Source organism: Vicugna pacos, chromosome 34, assembly GCF_048564905.1.
Source record: "Vicugna pacos chromosome 34, VicPac4, whole genome shotgun sequence".
Classification (NCBI taxonomy): domain Eukaryota; kingdom Metazoa; phylum Chordata; class Mammalia; order Artiodactyla; family Camelidae; genus Vicugna; species Vicugna pacos.
This window is the reverse complement of record NC_133020.1, coordinates 13,077,225-13,095,933: the sequence shown is the minus strand read 5'-3', so window position 1 is coordinate 13,095,933 and position 18,709 is coordinate 13,077,225. Positions and strand designations below refer to the sequence as shown.

Sequence of the window (18,709 nt, the reverse complement as noted above, 5' to 3'; positions counted from 1 at the left end):
GTTCACAAGGGTCACTGAGACCAACTTTTCTTTTTCTTCCTTTCATATATATATGTGTACATATATATGTGTGTGTGTGCGTGTGTGTATATATATATATTTATATATAACATTTTAACTACGTTATGCAGGATTTCATAGCCTTAGCATAAAGGCTCATTTCTTAACTCAACAAACCCTTAATCATTCCCAGTTACACCAGCACCAGTGCATGGGTACAGAGATAACCAAGACACAGTCCTAGGCCTCAAGGTGCCAACGATGTAATGGGGGAAGGCAGAGATAAACAGATGTAAAACTTCAGGTGATCTTAGGAAAGCAGTAGACATGGGGTATTATGGGAGCACTAAGTGAAGACATCAAAGAAGACTTCTTGAAGGAACTGACTACAGCGCTCAGTCTCAAAGGACAGTAGATACTGGGTGCTTGACATGGGGAGGGTTGGAAGTGGAAGAGAAGGCATTTGAGAAAATGAGAAACATGAGCAGAGGCATGGCATCCTAAAACAATGTGGCGCATGCAGAGGACTGCAAGGAAGCAGCGCAGGGTGGCTGGAGTTCACACTGCACATCACAGAAGGATGAGGAGTGTGCCCGGAGCGGGGCAGGTACAGAGCCCAGATCACAGTGAACCCTTTAGGCTGTGCAGACAAAGAACTTGGCCTTGATCCTGTCAGTGATTCAGAGCCATTGACAGTGAAAGAGAAGGACACGGATGGTTCTGTGTTTTACTTCTCGGTTAACTCTGGTGGCTGCGTGGAGGGATCTGATGGGAACAAGACCAGTTTGGAGACCATTCAGCCCTGAACTAGAGCACTCATAACAGAGATAGACAGATGTGGTCAGACTGGAGAAATACTTAGGGGAAACTGGCATGACGTGGGGATTGATGAGATGTGAAGGATGATGGTGAGGAGGAAGGAGGGATCACAGATGACTTATGCGTTTCTTGCTAGAATGAGTGGGTCCTTGGTGGGACCACCAACGTAGATAGAGAATACCACAGAAGAAACAGGTATTGTGGGACATAATGACTTGAGTTTGGACGTGTTGGGTGTTAAGTTTGAAAACCCCTGTGTCATTTCTAGGAAGTGATTTCTGACAGACAGTAAGTTATAATAAGCCTGGATTTCAACCTTACACCAATGACACGTACTTCATCAGGCTGTGGGCAGTAGTTTAAACCAGGTTACCCAAAGTGCGGCCTGTGGATCAGCAGATCAGCCTCACCCAGGGATGTGTCAGAAATGCAGATTCGTAGGCCCACCTTCAGACCTGCTATTTCAGAATCTCTGAGGTTGGTGCCAGGAAACCATTTTAAAAAACTCTGCAGGTGAATTATAAAGTTTGAGAAACACTGGGTTAAACTCCATAAATGCATGAGGTCACCCGTTGCTGAACTCATTATTAGTTACGGGAGGGCTTTAAAACACAGATTCCTTAGGATTTTCTGTGGAGATAATCATGCCATCTGTGAAGGTTTTTTTCCCTTCATTTCCTGTCTTTATGGTATCTGTTTTTTTTTAATGCTTGATTGGCCAGAAATTTCAGTGCCATGTTGGTAAGTGATGAGAGCAGACAGCTTCGACTCATTCCTGATCTGAGAGAGAAAACATTCAGTTCTTCACAATTAAATATGATATTAACGGTAGGGATTTTTTGCAGAAACTCTTGATTAATTTCCCTCTATTTCTAGTTTGTTGAGAGTTTTTATCACGAATGGATGCTGGATTTTGTGAGATGCTTTTTCTGCCTGTTAATATAACCATATAATTTTTCTTCTTTAGTCTGTCGATGGAGTGCATTATGTTGATTGAGTTTGAGTATCAAATGAATCTTGCATGTATGGAATAAATCCCAATTGGTCTTGATGTATTATTATGTTTATATATTGCAGTACTGGATATGTTAATATTTTAACGATTTTTACATCTAAATTTATGGGAGATATTAGTCAGTAATTTTCGTTTTTACTGTTTTCGCTTGATTTGGGTGTCAAAAAATTCCATGAGGGTGTGGACAAGGGGTCAACTTTATAGTGACTTGTGGTGGTGATCACTTTGTAGTGTATACGCATGCTAAACTATCATGCTGTACACCCCGAATCTGATGAAACAATAATTTAAAAATTCATGAGGGTAAAACTGGCTTCATAAAATGAGTTGGAAAGTGCTCCCTCCTCTCTATTTTCTGAAAAAGAATATTGTGTTGATTGTGTTGTTTTTTCAAGATTAATAATGTTCTGGAGAGTTCCTAAGCATGGTGGGATATTAAGGGAAGGAGGGGCCAGCCTTGTACATTCCTCCTTCACATTGAGGGTGTTCCTCTCCGGAGCCCACTGTGCATTAGTCACAGCAGGAAGCTCAGTCTAGGAGGCTCAAAATGTGGAGGAGATGTGAGTCTTCATACTCACTGGTATTTTAAGAGACACTAAAGAGAGATTAGAGATTAGCACTTGTGTAAGCAGCTTATAGGACAGCTAGCATTTGAATTACTTTCTAATTACTTAGAACTTGCCCTTTAAGTCTTTTCCTGTACTTAATAATACTTTCCCATAAGTCAGAAAGGCTCAGGAACCAAGGATTTAGAGCTTGGAACAAAGTTTTTTTTTTTAAAGTCTTTTATGATATTTTTTTAAATTAAAAATTTTTTTTCTTTTATGATATTTAGATTTTGTGGTGTACAATTCTCTAAGTTTTGACAAATGCACAGAGTTGTATAGTCACCACTAAAATCAAGATACCAAATTGTTCCATCACCCTTCAAAAATCCCTTTCATTTCCCTTTATCATCAACTCCTCCTCCCAGCCTCCAGCAACCACTGATCTGTTCTCCAACCCTCTAGTTCTGCCTTTTCCAGAATATCGTAAATAACATCAGACAGTATAGAGCCTTTCGATGTTGGATTCTTTCACTTAGCAAAACGTGTTCAATATTCATCTATTAAATAATGTCATGACACCTATGTCACGTCATCCATCCATAAGTCCTCTTTCTTTTTCTCTTTTTCCCCAGTGAGGTCCCTGCTGGCTTAATTTCTTTTGTCTGTGAAATCCAGGCACACCCAAGGTTCTTCCAGAGAAATTACCTGGTCATTGATCACCTTATTTAAAGCTGTGTGACCCCATTACCTGGTTGACAAGATCAGAGATAGATAACTGACCACACTAGGCTGGGCAATGGACAGTGGCATGACCTGGTAGCAGAACTTTCTCCAGCAGAGGCAGAGTGCATCACTGATGGCCAGGCTACTCCAATCCTCTTAGAAGACTCAGCAGCAGCAGGAGTCATAGAGGCAGAGGCAGAAAGAGCAGCCACTTGGAACAGGGACCCAGGATTCATGTCCTGAAGACACAAGGTGACCAGATCTTTGGAACTTCACAGCGTCTTGAACAATGTTTCATTCTCTACCAAGCCTTTCTGAGGGTGGTGGAATTCCCCATCTTCCATACCCCTCCTTGTATCCCATACTTGTACCCTTTTCATTGTTTCTTTCTAGATGTTCGAAACTTCCTTCTTTTGTCATTTCCTTTCTGTTTCAAGAACTTCCTTTATCCTTCTCTTAGGGTATCCTGGTGGCAGATTCTTTTAATCTTCTTTTGAGGATGTATTTATTTCCCCTTCATTCTTGAAGGATTAATTCATTTGATAATAGAGTTTAGAGTTGACAGTTCTTTTCTCTCAGGTCTTTAAAAATGGGCCACTTCCTCCTGGCCCCCACTGTTTCTGATTTTATGAGAGCGAGTGGAAAGACCCATCCAGACACAAAACACTCTCTGGCTCTGCAAGATGTTTACTGCCTTCAAAACTCCTCTAATTTTGGTAAATACCAAGGGAACGCTTATTGGAAAAACAAACCAACCAACCAACCCTTAAGCTGGTTAGCTGCCCATGTAATCTGCTTAGGGCTACAGGTAAAGGATCTTTCCTTGCCTAGAAAGGATAAGTTGACCTTCTTTCTCTATAATCTTATGGAGTTAATTCTCTTACAAGTAACAGTTTAGAGAAGCACTCTGCAATGCATGAGGGTGACCAGCGACACAGTCATCTCGGTCCAGGTCTGCTTTGCTGTGGTAACAGTAGAACGACAACTGAATGTGGGAAGTGTTCACAGGCGTGGGCCTTGCTCCTGGTTCCACTACTAACTTGATGTGCGGTCTTGAACATATCATTTAATTCCTCTATGACAAGTTTGTTCGAAGAGCTGAAAGATGCTGACATATGAGCTAAGGTCTATTTAAAATTGTATAAAGTGATGTACAAATGAATACTAGGGGCTGAATGCAATTGGAAGACTGAAGCCAAGTGTCCCACCGAATGGAGCTGGAGCCGGGGCCCTGCACCCTGAAGGCTTTGCGTGTGGAAGATGCGGCAATCAGTTCTCCATTAAATGTCGTTAGCTGACAGTTCCCAGCCATCAACTGGGCTCTTTCCCGGTCACGTAGCACCGAATTGTGGGTCATTCCTGACTTGTGGCTTCATCTCTCTGAGGAAATGCATATAATACCAGTTAGGGAAAGAGGCTGGTACTTCTCAGTGTCACTGGTCACATTATCATTGTCTCCACTGAAGCAGGGGACACTGTGGTTCACTCTCTTCTTTCCAGTTTTCTAGAGTTCCGTGAGAATCATGTCATGGTGTGTGTGTGTGTGTGTGTGTGTGTATGTGTGAGAGAGAGAGAGACAGGTCAGGGGGAGAGAAGCAGTATCCAGGGGAGTGTGTGTGTCAGGGAAAGGGAAGGATGCGGGGAGAGCAAGGACTAAAGGCAGCAATGGAGAAGGGGAAAACAGTATTGAATCACAATCTGCAAAGCTGCCCTTGGAAATCAACATTTTGTGTGTGTGTGTGTTTGTGTGTGGATTCAGGGCCTGCCTGTTGACAGGAGAGAGCCCACGTCAGTTCGTAAGAGTTACCAGTTATCAGAAGAGTCCGTCCCGGGCTCACCCCACACTCTTCCAACTTCTTTGCTCCTGGCTTGGTCCTCTTAAGCTTATGACGACAAGATTAGGCAGCAGGAGGGTATTACAGGGAGATAAATCAGGAGGCAAAGGTCCTTTATTCCTCTCCTGCGAAGAAGGCCACCGGACAGCCTATAGGAGAAACGCTCAGCTCTGTGAGTATGTCTCCACTTCTGGAGTTTAAGCAGGATGTCATCAAAGGGCTTTGTGGGGGGTTGGCCAGGCTCTAAAACAAAGAAACGGAAGATGAGAACACGCTGAACCTGAGGGCCTGGACCAGGGCTGGGGATGGAAACGGGAGAGAGCAGGAAGGCAGTACCCCCAAGCTGCCTCACAACACCCTGGGGCAAGCCGATAAGTGAAGCTTGATTATTCCTAGGTCACTGCAAACCTTGACTACCAAATCCATTCAGAAGGGACCCCAAACTGACCCTCCTTTTTGGCAACTCCATAGTAAACAGTGTTCTGGGGAAAGGAGGGAGCTGGGGCACTTAATGACCACAGAGCAAACAGTTCTTCACTCCCAGGATGTGCTTGAAAACTGGGTCCAGGCACCGAGAGGCTGCCATGGGAGCGTGAGGACGAGGCGAAGGGGCAGAGGGCCAGCGGGAGTGACCGCCGTGTGGGGCGGTGTGCAAAGCCTCCTCCCTCTGAGGTTAGAGCGCTTGTTTGCTCCTAGCTGAGGCAAGGTGCTTGCTGGATTTTTGTTTTTGTTTTTCCGTGGCTTTGGTTTGGGTCTTCCTTGACTCCCCAGAGTATTTGGTTCTCCCTGCCTCAGCAGGACCCTGGGTGGCTTTCATGGGCTCAAGCCCATCAGTGGGGCACACAGCCCCTGCCCCTGCATTCTCCCCATCCGTCAACAATGGAATCGTCTGTCTTCCCCTATCTTTGCTGGGATGGTGGGTGCTGGGAACCTAGGGGGACCACAGTAGCATCAGAGAGCTGGACTCAAGAACCTTCAGGGACTGCCCTCCCTTAGCTGGAAATGACAGAGGCTCACCCTCTGCAGCTCCAGGCAGCTGAGCCCTGCTGCCCTGCGTCTAAGGCAGCCCTAACCCCAGCTCCCTGCAAGACGATCCCTTGAGATATTAATTACATTGCTGCCCCCACTTCTTTCTGCGGAATAACGATTTGTCATCTGCAAAAGGGGATGGGCTAACGTTGCTTTAAAAACAGGAAAACAGTCTGCCTCGCAAAGGAAAGAATTACTTGATGCTTTTGAAGGTCAAAATGTGAACTGTCTGCTTATAGCTAAAATCAGGTCTGATACTCAGTTCAGAATTATTCAGCTCCAGGGATGCCCTTGGAATTCCTAGGAAAGCAAGGTCAGGATAAGATCAGCCGTAGGTGACATCTGTGGCTGACAGGATTGGCTTCCAAGGCAGGACAAGGTCGTATGTGTTCTGCTCTTCTCAGGGGTTTTACAGGGAGAACAGGAGGGTGAATCCATGACAGAAACACTCTAGGGATTGGCTGACTGTTCTACGTTCCCAAAAATGAAATACTGGACAGGAAAAGCGTGATAAATGCAATAACAATTATTATGCAGAGTGCAAATCCCGAGGACCACGAGGATCAGGGGATTAGCCTGGCAACGGTTATGTAACTCTTTCTGAGGAGAATCCTTTTACGTAATGCCTCACACTCAGAATTAGACACGAACTCTGTCCAAGCCCAGAGGTGCAATGACATAAACATGCCAAAGAAACTTGCCAGAGGAAAGAGGAAGTGTCATCGGGGGTGCGTAGAAGTCAAGGGTGACTTTTGAGTTCTCTGGAGTTGCTGTTAGGGGTGTCCAAGAAATCCAAAAAGGGTTCTTAAGACAGAATCTTGAGACTAGACATTAGTGAATAGCTGGGGCACTTGAGGGATGCAGAGGGTTCCCCGGCAAGCGTAGGCGACCGTCACCTCTCCAGTGCATGACAAGGACCCTTCAGTGGATGGCCCAGGAGGAGGGGTGCACAAGTCCAGGGGAACCTGGGTCACAACCATAAGTTTGTTTGCATGGCTTCCTTGACCGTCGGAAGGTCTCCTATATAATTACTCCTTTTTGAGCACTTTTCACTGAACACGTTATTCCCTCTTATTTTCCCCATTACCCTAAAAAGAAGATATTCTTTGATTCATTTTATGATAGAATGAGGCCCAGAGAGATGATGTCACTTACCCAAGGTAACACAGACAGTTTTGTGGAGCAGGAATTTGAACCCAGTTTTTTTCTACTCTTTTCAATGTATTTCCCCCTCAAGGGTGATCTGACTTAGGGTAATTACTTTAGGCTCTCCCATGATAGACCTTGGATTTAACATCCACAGTGGGACCCCAGTTAGAGTGGCCGGCTTATGTAGAGGGTGCCTGGTTAAATTTGAATTTCAAATACAAAACAACAACAACAAAAGTTTCTAAGTATAAGTATATACCCTGGACTATTTGGGATATACTTATACTAAAAAAAAAATCATTTGTTATATGTCTGAAATTCACATGTAACTGGATGCCCTGTATTTTCATTGGTTAAATCTGGCAATCCTCATCCTAGTAGGCTCTCCAGAGTAGAGAAAGGAAAGTTTGTAGTTTCTTACTGCTTTGAGAGAATGGGGGAACCCACACAACTTGATCCGTGAGAGATTCTCTCATTCTCCTCTGTGGCTTTGGCAGAGCTGGGATGTGTCAGCTACTGGTGGCACACTCCGACACCAGTGCTGCTCTTGGCAGCCCACCAGTGATTCCCATGGTCCTAACCACGCTTGGGAGAGGCACCAATTTTGCCTGTTTACCAGGGCAGGAGAGGGCCCCCAGCACAAGAATTGGATTCACTGAGCAGAGGAGCTGGCAGTACATTTCCTAAAGCCACTGAGGGCTTTGTGAGGCAAAGATCAGCTGATGCTTTCCCTGTGGTTTGAGGGAGAAGGTCACAGGGACAGGATCTCATGATCCAAGGTTCAGGGTGTGAGTTCAATCTCTTCATTTATTTGTTCACTCATTTGACAAATATATATGGCACGCCTACGATGTGCCGGGTACCATTGTAGGTTCTGGGGCTACAGAAACGAACAAAGAGTGAAAAGGCAGCCTCTTGGAGTGTATTCCAGTGGGGGATGAGGACCAGATCCATGGCACATGAGCAGGTGATCCAGGGCCCTGGCGAGGTTCACCATCCCTGCTTCCAGCTCAAGATGAGTCAATGTGCTTCTGTTGAACGAGTTGAGGACTGGCAGGAGAGAATGAAAAAAGTAACTGGGGAAAAGAAAATAAGGGAAAAGTATCTTGGAGGCAAGGATTAGAATGTAATATAATTTTTAAAAGTAATAAAAAAATTGATAAATGTATGCAATAAAAGATTTGAGGGATGTGGCAGAGAGAGAGGAAAGACGGTTAGCATGAGCCAAACATTGTGAGGGAGGATTGACGTTAACAATATTTGCCTAAGTCTATAATGGATGAAATAAGGAATTCTGTGAAAACAAAGTACCCAAGCCGTAGACTATGGAGGGGGTTGGCCCAAGCTGGGAGAGGAAGGCTGTTGGGAAGTTCTTCGGAGCTTTTCAGAATCTTCCTTCTCAGGGTAAGTAGTACTGACATTTGTGATAGAAAAGGAGAAAGAAAAAAATCCTTCGGCTTAGCATAAATCATGTTAATTTGCTATCACATGTTACCATAACTTGTAATAACAATAATCTTTTATGTTGTTTTATTTGTACTTGGAGAGTTACAATGTGCATTTCTTTAGCTAAAAGGAAAGCCTGGGAAAACCATATTGGATAGGTCCTTGATTTGATCAGGAGAAAATGCTGAAGATTTCTGAGGAATACATGGCTAAAGAACTTCATGTCTGGATGTGGAGAGTTAAAGCACAAACTTGCAACTTCACATTCTGCACTGATGTGTGTATGTGTGTGTGTGTTCTGGGATGTATGAAATACTTTCATGGTGTTGGTATTCCTGGTTCAGGTTTTCCTTCCCCAGATGACTACATCGTCATTCCCTAGATCTAGGAAAGAAGTCTCTGGGTCACATGACGATGAAATAAAATAAGGACCATAAAGAACAAAGACTATGAAAACTGAGGGAATAAATGTTAAGAGCCAGGTTATTTTGCAGCTGAATGGAAGAGTGGGCAAAGTATAAAGAACGTGTCAGTGCTGTAAAGGCTGTAGATACTCTTTAGTTCACGTCTCTCCCTTTGCAGATGGTGACACCGGTGATCAAATCGGAGAAATGCCACCATTATAATAAATTCACACAGAAAGCGAGTGGCAGATCTATTGGAACAATAAATCTACCTAGATTTTTGAAATCCATCAGTTTTCAGTTTATATCCCACTGTACTGACTGCCCCCATTGACTTATACCATATTTTCTTAAAAATTCCTCTCCTTTTTAAAAAAATCACTCTGGGTGATTTTTTTTTTTTAATGGAGATACTGGAGATTGAACCCAGGACTTCATGCATGCTAGGTGTGCACTAAAAAATCCCTTTAAAAGATAATAACTTCTTCCTTTTGGTGTCAACACAAAATACTGAGCTTCTTTATCAGGTAATTTTTCCCCTTCCAGTTTACTGTAAAGGTCTAATAAGCAATGGTCCTCATATCTTGAAGGGTCTTCTTTTCCCCTCCTACTGTCTAAGAAGCCTGAAAGAAAACCATCAGCCACCCGAGGACCATCAGGATGAGTGACAGCACTACATTGGCTCCTCCAGCTTCCAACCAGGGTCCCACCACCCCACGCAAAGGGCCCCCCAAGTTCAAGCAGAGGCAGACTCGCCAGTTCAAGAGCAAACCTCCTAAGAAAGGTGTGAAAGGGTAAGACCAAGATGAAGAAGAAGACTTTCTATTGTTTTTTTTTTCCCTCCACGAGACTGTTTTGGCTATGAGAAATTAATGCTCACAATACTAAACAGACATAAAAATTTCCACCTCTGCTTTCCTTTCTAACACAATATTTGCAGGGTCATGTTCTTAGTCCTGGAATCCTTTCTCATTCAGCTCCCAGATCGACAGCCAAACTTAACATGGAAAATGGAGCCTTTCAGAGTGACCTTCAACTTGACCTTCCAGAGTTTTCTTGACCACTCTCCTTCACTGATATAATTTATGCTTTAATCTGGAATACAGAACCACTGGCCACTTTCAGAAGGCAGTTTATTTTTATGGCTCCTAATCTTCTCTCTTCAGTTTTTCGTTTTTCTCTTTTTCTCCTTGGCAAAACTTAATTTATTTTTCAACACACACCCATGTTAATTTCTTTTTGAAGCCATTCCTGACTCCCTTAGATAAACTTTACCATTACTTCCATGTTTGCATTTTGTGCATTCTGCTATTGTAACTTCTATTACTTTATATGACATTTATTGCTCTCTATCTGTTCCCTGAGACTGAGATTCCCCCAGAGAATATTTGTGTGTTTGTTTTTCTCTTAACAGCCCAGTGCCTAACACAATGCCAGGCACAGAGCAGGTGCTTAATACATGCTTTTGGCTCACTAAACCAACAGATAAATTAGTCATTGTCATGCCTTTTCTATTGCTCTCTCATTCCAATTTCTATTTTAAAAAGTGGAGTTTGACTAAGTTGCCCCACTGATCTTTTTTTTTCTGGCTCTCAATTGTCCCAGGTTAAATTTGTTTAGGGAGCGTATACCTCTCCCCTGGGACTTAATGTCTAAAACCTGCCTGAGTGACCTTTCCTCTGAACCAGTTCCAGGCAAACAAAAGGAGTTTCTCAGATACAAAACTTAAACCTCTTGTTTCCCTTTGAATCAGGAAACTTTTGACATGACTCATTCCAGGATCCTTCTGCTCTGATGACAGCTAATTGCTCTTGTGTTTTTCCCCATAGGTTTGGAGATGATATTCCAGGCATGGAGGGGCTAGGAACAGGTGAGCTCCCCGAAGATTTAAGTGAGAACTTTGCCCTTGGAGTTTTGCCTTGTTTTCTCCTTTTAGCCTCAAGAGGCAGTTGAAAGTTACCAGCAACATCTAAGGCAGCAGATTCTTTGAAACCCTAGAAGTGTAGAGTTTTAATTTACCCTCCTACGTAAGTATGGATGTGCCCAGAGGGAAAAACTCTAACAGAAACCAGACTAGGCACAAAGCTGAAGAATCCTCTTGCTTTGGTAAAATACTCTTGAGGGCATATAATGGTGCACTGTAGACTTTCAAGGTAGGAAGGTTCTCAGAGTTAGTCTGGCCCAGCATTTTTATTTTTCAGAAGAGAAATCTGAGACATAGAGGAATTAAGTGACAATCTGAGGCTGCAGAGTGAGGTACTGGAAACAAGGGTGGGGCCAGGGAAGCCTTTCCACTCTACTGAGTGAACTACTTCTTAACCAACTTCCTCTTTTTACACATCCTCTGGCACCAGAACAGGGCTCTACACACTGAGAGTATGTGGTACAATAGTTTTCAATTGGCTAGAATTTTCATTTGTTGGATAATGCATGCAAATGACTGCAGATCCTTTAAAAATTAATTGACTTCGATTTTTACAGCAGTTTTAGGTTTACAGAAGAATTAAGCAGAAAGTACAGAGTCCTGATATAACCTCTCTGCCACGTTCCTCCTCCTGTATCTAGTTGCCCTAATTATTAACATCCTTGAATTAGTGCAGTACATTTTTATACTTCATAAACCAGTATTAATGCATTATTATTAACTGAAATGGCTTGTTCATTCTTCGTGTTGTCCAGTTCTTTGGGTTTTGATAAATGCACAGTGTCCTTTATCCACCCTTACAGGTTCATTCAGAACAGTTTTGCCACCCCCCAAAATCTCCCACTCTCCACCTGTTCATCCCTCCCTCCCCACGAACCCCTGGTGACCCCTCACCTTTTTACGGTCTCCATAGTTTTGCCTTTTCCAGGTGTTAGAATATATAGTTCTAACTATGTACAATCTATAATATAGAAATTCTACTATGAGAAAGACATAGCATGTAGTAATTTGCGATTTGAATTATAGTAATTATTATTTTCAAAGAATCTCAAGCAATGGCAATGCCAATAAAGATATTGAGAATAATTACACCTGTCCGGACTTCCGTCCCTCTGATCCTGTGACCTATACTGACAAATATATTTTATAAGTTTTTTAAGTTTAGGTTGTTTTCTATAATATTCTGATTTAGAGTAAAGCCAGAAAACACTTACTGACTAACTGCTTTCTACTGTGTATTCTGATATTTATTTAGAGTAGGTTTTTGATTAACAAATTAACAAATACATAGTTTCCTATAGTTAGAATCATATAGAATATAGCTTTTCCAGACTGAGTTCTTGCACTTAGCCATATTTATTTATTTAAGATTCCTCCATGTCTTTACATGGCTTGATGGTTCATTTCTCTTTATCACTGAATAATATTTCATTGTGTGGTTGTATCATCCCATTGAAGGACATCTTGATTGCTTCCAAGTTTGGGCAATTATGAATAAAGATGCTATAAATATCCTTGTGCAGGTTTCTGTGTGGACATAGGTTTTCAACTCATCCAATACACTTGTGGCAAATGGTGGCACCCATAGATATTAGTGTCCTTACTGGGCAATTCTCAGTGTATTTGCTCTTTGCTCTCCAGTGCCGCCCCTAGGGTCTCAAATAGAATGTCTAGCCACTTTATAAAGCTCATGTGCTAGTCTTCTAAATCAAATGCTTCTGTGTTTTAGCCAAGTATATACAAGACCAGCAAATTCACTATGGATTCTAAATACATCCTTAACTCTGCCAACATATTTGGAGTAGTGGAAAGAGGTTTTTACTGAGGGAAATTCTAAAGTCTTTGACCTGGTTCTAGTAATCTCTACAACTGTGAGATTTTTTGGCTAGGTGTCTAATCTCTCTGGGTATCAGCCAGCTTCTCTGTAATTCGGAAACAGTAATATCTTATTCCTGATGCGAGGGACTGGATGAGATGCTGCCTTGAGATCACTTCTCGGTGTGCGATTGGATGTAGCAGAACTCAAGGGCAGTCAGAGAAGCCCTAGAAAAGCATCTGGACTGGTAGCGAGAAGGAGGCTGGATTTCCACACCACAGGCATTTAAAGAGCCCCATTTCTCATTTTAATCCTTGACCCAACTAGAATTCCAGCTCTGTTCCCTCCTTTGTGGCTGTGCTTTTGTGAGACCCTGTGCAATCAGAGGGCTGCGCTCCCACAGGGTAGCCCCAGTCCAAAGCCTTGAGTCATTTCCCTAAAGCAGAAGCAGAATAAAACCAACACAGATTCCTGGGGAGGGAGGGTGCTGTTCCGGGGCCATCAGGGCCCTGCAGAGGATCAATTAAGCAATTGGTCTGCTCCTTCCTGGGCTGCAGGGCCCTTCTGGGCAGCTTCCCAGTCCCTGGATAATGAATAGGAGAGAGGAGTGAGGCATCTCTGCCTGAAGGATGTCGTTTTGAACAGAAGGCTCTCCTGGGAGTGAGGCTGACTTATAAGTTCTTCTTCCCTCTCTTGCAGACATCACAGTGATTTGTCCCTGGGAGGCATTCAGCCACCTGGAGCTGCATGAGCTTGCTCAGTTTGGGATCATATGAGGCGCCGGAGCATCTGCCACTCTCCACGCCACCTGCTTTAGCTTTGCTTACTTCTGCCCTCTTGATCTGCCTGAGCCTTGAAATTCAGCTGTCGGAAGTGGTTTCTTTGACTTACACAGTCACTTCCCATAAGTTACTACTACGAGTTCTCTTGGTGTCAGACTCTCCCATGCAGAACAGTTGAGCTCAGAGTAGTGGGCGAAATCAACTTCTGACCGGGCGTTTCAGACGTTACCATTTTTCCCTATCAGCTGAATAGATGTCATCAGTATTTCTCTAAATTTTGTTTAAGTCCTTCAAATCTGTTTTTGCTAGGCATTCATTATGACTGGTAGTAGTCTTTTAAGATACCATTTATGTCACTTCTCTCCCCTTTCCATTTAATAAAGGAGATATTTACCTCGAATCTCATGATGAAGTTGTATTAAATGCTATATGCAAGTATCTGATGCCCTGTTCTGAGAACCACTTAAACAAAGAAGGCATAGTCACACAGGAAGTGAGCATGGCGCATGCAAAAGAACATAGGATTAGTAGGCAAGTCCTGCTTCTGCTTTGTTACTTTCTGAATCATGACATTTCTGGGTCTACATTTTATTGAACTAGGTCGTCCTTGAGGTCTGATGCAGCTTTAAATTGAACAGTTCTAAGTTAGTGGAAGACTGGAGATTCAACTCAAGACTCTGACCATGTGAGCCTTCTCTTCAGTGCCTTGATTCAGATTGAAAAGATTTATATACTTTAAAGTGTACGCTCAGATGCAAAAGATAGGGAGTGGCATCCAAAAATTAAAATGATGGCTTGCTTCATCGCTGAAGTTGTGTCAAATGTAATGTGCACATAACTAACTATCTTTCCCCAACACTTTCAAGGCAATTGTGTAATTCAAGGGCTGCCGTGCTCTGACTTGGATGCTTTGGGTACTAGCAGTATTAATTTCTTCATTTCTGTTTTGTAATTTGTGGTAAGAATGGAGTAAATTAACTGAAAAGAGAGGCACGATGGTAGACAGGTGAGAGATTTGGGTTCTAATCCTGGCCCTCTAATTTTGGGCAGAGATCTCACACTTGGGATCCTCCAGTTGGCCTGAGTTAGATAATCTAAGATTATTCATGGTAGCAATACATTCTGTGACTTTGAACATGACAATTAAAGGAACTCAGGACTTGAGAACATTTCTTCTGCTACAAGCTCTGCCCTTACTATTTTGCACAAATGACACAGTTATCTTCTGGCCAGAAGTCTCAAAACCCAAGGAACACATATGGACTGGAAGTGGGTAAGGAGACTGGATTTCCAGATTGCGGGAATTGAAAGTACTCCTATTTTTTCATTTTAATCCTTGGCCCCACTAGAATTCCACTTTGTTTCCTTCTTAGTGGAAAATAAAAAAGTATAAAAGAAAAAGTCTGGTGTAAATTAAAAAAAAAAAGTGAAACCCTGAGATACAAGGAGGGCTGATGGCTCCCATACACCCAACTGGAAGTCAGAAGTCAAGTGAGCCCATTGATGTGGTCAGCAGGGTTCACCTTCAACATCAGAGATCAGGTGGAGAAGGGTGGAGAGTGGATGTGAAGGGGCAAATTGGAAATAATCTGCAGAGCACTAGTATCGAAGACCAGACCCTATTTATCAGCCAGTGGTGTTTCCTTAAGGGTTGCGAAATAACGGATATGTTTAAAACCTCCAAAGGTGATTCTAATGTAAACCACGGAAGTGGAGGAAGCCTACTGTTAAATAGGAGGAACAAACAGGAAGACAACAACAGACAAAAGAGAACAACTGCAGTGGGGAATTCTCATAGAAGTTTAGGGTTTGGAGGAGTTTTTTTTGAAATATTCTGACACTTTCTCGATAATAAAAGCCATTGAGAATCTCTTCTTAAAAACACACAAAATTTGGGCCCCACTCCAGGTTTTCTGAATAAGAATCTCCAAGGAAACATCTTGAAATCTGTATTTTTAATAAGGGTCCCCCATGATTCTTATATCCATGCTAGTCTGAAAACACTGATGTGGTGCAAGCCTGTATTTTTATACGTTGAGGATGAGCTAATTCTTTACTTGTTGCTACTCAGTGACCGGTTTAACTGGTTCTACTTACCTCCAATAACAGCTCCCTACTCCATGCCTGACCCAGGTCAGTGCTTCTTCAGTTGCAGAGAATGTCAGAAATTCAGAATCTAAGTGTTGGACCAATCCCAAGAAGCTAGGGCCGATCGGGCGCTATTATCCCCAGGGCTGACGTCTTGCCATTGCCTAGCATGGCCACCCTCCCTCCGTAGCCTCTGTCACTCTCTGTCCTCATCTGCCTCCTCTGACAGGAGTAGAGGGACCAGGGAGGGAGAGAGCTTTTTCTTGGCAGGTTGGAGGCAGTGACCTTCGCTTATCCTCCACCCCTTTCCTGTTTGTTCGCATCCGCAGTAGAAGTTGGGGATGATGGTGCTGGTGATGTAGGCACCAACCCCCATTCCAGAGCTCAGAGCATTACAGTCAGAGCAGAACACGGTACACAAGGAGAAAATGCTCCTCTGGCGTGCACAGCTGGGGCGAAGAGACAGAGGTGCTAGAAGACAGTTGCCACCGTGCAGTTGACCTTGATAGTGAGAAAAGCAAGAACCACATAAACTGAGGAAAGGAGAACATTTTGTCAACAACTAGAGAAGTGAAGGGAAAAGACACAGAGACACGAATAATCAGTAAGTCCAACATTTAGTGCAAGAGGGAAAATAATCACGCAAGACTGAACAGTATAAAAACTAATGAGAACTAAGTATATATGACTCTAAATTACTTCCAAAAGAGAAACTCAAGAGAACTTATGTTTTATCAAAGGCGAGAAGGGAAGGCTTACCCGGGCCACAAAGTTGTGTGTTTGTATAAACTAGCACGTGCTTTGTGCAACTTGAAATGAGCTGTTTGACTTTCTTCTTACTTCACGAGGGCAGAGTCAGGCTGCTGAAAACTGACGTTCAGAAGCGGTCAGTTGTCCGTATCAATCACACCATCTCTTTGGGGCAAAACAGTCAGAAGGTCTGGCTCTGTGGCACGGCTCCTTATAGATAATCAGCTAATTCCGTTGTGTTCTTTGGGCTCAGTGTTTAAGAATTAAAGCAAGGACACCGGAGTAAATACTTGCCAAGGACCCTCCCAATATAAAACTCTAAAAACCAAGTACTGAAGCTAAACATATTCCAAACATGAACAAACCATTCTTTTCATGACCAGAGGTCGTAAGTCACTGAGCCTATTTCTAGCTCTTTTCAGAACGAGTGGTTAACTACTTCCTTTCCCATTTCTCCAGGGCCCGTTCATCCAAACCGTGTCTAGTACTGCCCCCTGCTGTCGTGAATGAACACTTCATGAACCCTTGGAAGACCATTTCTGTTAGATTTGAATCCCCTGAGCTAATTCTGAGTTTGTTCCCACTTATTGACCAATTTAAATTGTTATACCACATGTTTACGGTGCACATGTTTTTCCATGCACAAGATAAACATTGAAAGAACATAGTACAACAGAAGTCTCATTTCGTCCCAGTGCCCTATGTCCCACTCCCATTCCCAGTCAACCCCTGCTATCAGGCTGCTGTGAATACTTGCAGAGACAATCTGTACGTAGACACATGTCTATGCACATTGATAACATATTATATTCACTGTTCTATATCTTGCTTTTTCACTAATTTTATCTTGGAAATTGCTCCATATCTGTACATTTGAATCCACCTTATAGGTTCCATGTGTATGACCAAAGTCTAATTTATTTACCCAGCCTTGTATTGAGGGACAATTTGGGTATTTGCAGACTTTCACATCATTCTTCAAATAACACTTCGCATGGATTTATCTCTAGGATCAATTCTTAGCAGTAGAATGGATGAATTTTGAGGGAAGGATATGGCCAAATTAGCTTCCAAATAATTTGTCATGATTACAGAAAATATACAATATATGTTTTTCCTAACATTTAACCTACGCAGAAGATTACTAAATTTTTATTCAGAGATTGAGCAAATTTTTCACAAAATTTCACAACACTAGAAGGCACTTTTGTGTGTTTGTGAATTGTCTGCTTATGTGCTTTGCTAGTTTTCCTAAGAGATGATTGCCCTTTGTAATGAATTGTAAGGTATTATCTATCTATCTATCTATCTATCTATCTATCTATCTCTCTATCTGTCTGTCTGTCTATCTATCTATCTACCTATCTATCTAAACTATCATCCACCAGAAGAAAATAGATCCATTTGTCTTTTTTTCTGTAGTACAAATGTTTTCCCATTTGGTTTCCTATTATTTTTACTTTTATTTATATATATATATTTTTTACCATGTAGACATTTCAAATTTGATATAGTCATATTTGTCCATTTTTAAGGACTTCTGTATATTTTATTCAGAACTTAGAATGTAAACTCCATGAAAACAGTGCTTTTAGTGTTACTCTTGGCGGTGCACTCAGTGTCTGGCATGGAGCTAGGCAGATAGAAAGCCCTCAAAAGATGTTTGTTGAATGAATGAATAAATAATGAATTAAATGACTCGGATTTAGCATTCCCATCTTAGCCTAAAGGCACTCTCCTTCAAATTGGCCTTGTGTTCATGAGCGCTCACTTGGCAAAACTGGCAAAATACTATGCTGACCTAGATGTTTGTAGGTTCAGCATTGGTAAGCTCAGCCGAAACTTTCACATATACTCTCTCTTGTCCTCAAAGGCAAGAGATTTCATGAGAAATTTCAATTAAAGACATGTCTACTAGCTTCTTGTTTATAGATTATTCACTGGTTTAGCAGAAATCTATTGCTCCCTGTTTTTCAGAATCTCCATTTAGTGAATAAATGTTTTTGTTTTCTATTAGCGATCATGAGGATTTAGAGTATATTAGCTCCTGTTTTTTGCTCTCTTTTTTAATATGTATACAGTTTAAATACATTTATATACATATGCATATGTCTATATAGTGTATATAAAGTCTGCATATCTCTGTGTGTGTGTGTATCTGTTCTCAGATGGGGCTATAGAAAAATTTGCTGTACAAGGGGAAGAAATTAATATTTATTTAACATCCCCCTATGACTAATGATTCACGTTAATCTCGTTTAGTCTTTAGAACAACAATGCAGTATGTGTGTTATTAATATCGTTTTACACTACAGGAGAATAAGACACAGGTTAAAATATCAGAACTATGATTAAAACGCTGGTCTCTGAACACAAATTGA

General features: G+C 42.1%; 1 protein-coding gene across 1 annotated transcript in view; it reads left to right on the top strand.

Moving 5' to 3' along the window:
* The window catches only part of PDE6H (phosphodiesterase 6H), a 32,416-nt gene extending 18,565 nt beyond the window's left edge, over positions 1-13,851 (top strand). Inside the window, exons 2-4 of the mRNA XM_006199894.3 lie at positions 9,559-9,762; positions 10,798-10,838; positions 13,408-13,851. Of these exons, the coding sequence (XP_006199956.1) occupies positions 9,629-9,762; positions 10,798-10,838; positions 13,408-13,484 (252 nt within the window). The 5' untranslated portion in view covers positions 9,559-9,628 and the 3' untranslated portion in view covers positions 13,485-13,851. The remainder of the gene's footprint in view (positions 1-9,558; positions 9,763-10,797; positions 10,839-13,407) is intronic.
* The last annotated feature ends 4,858 nt before the right edge of the window (positions 13,852-18,709 follow it).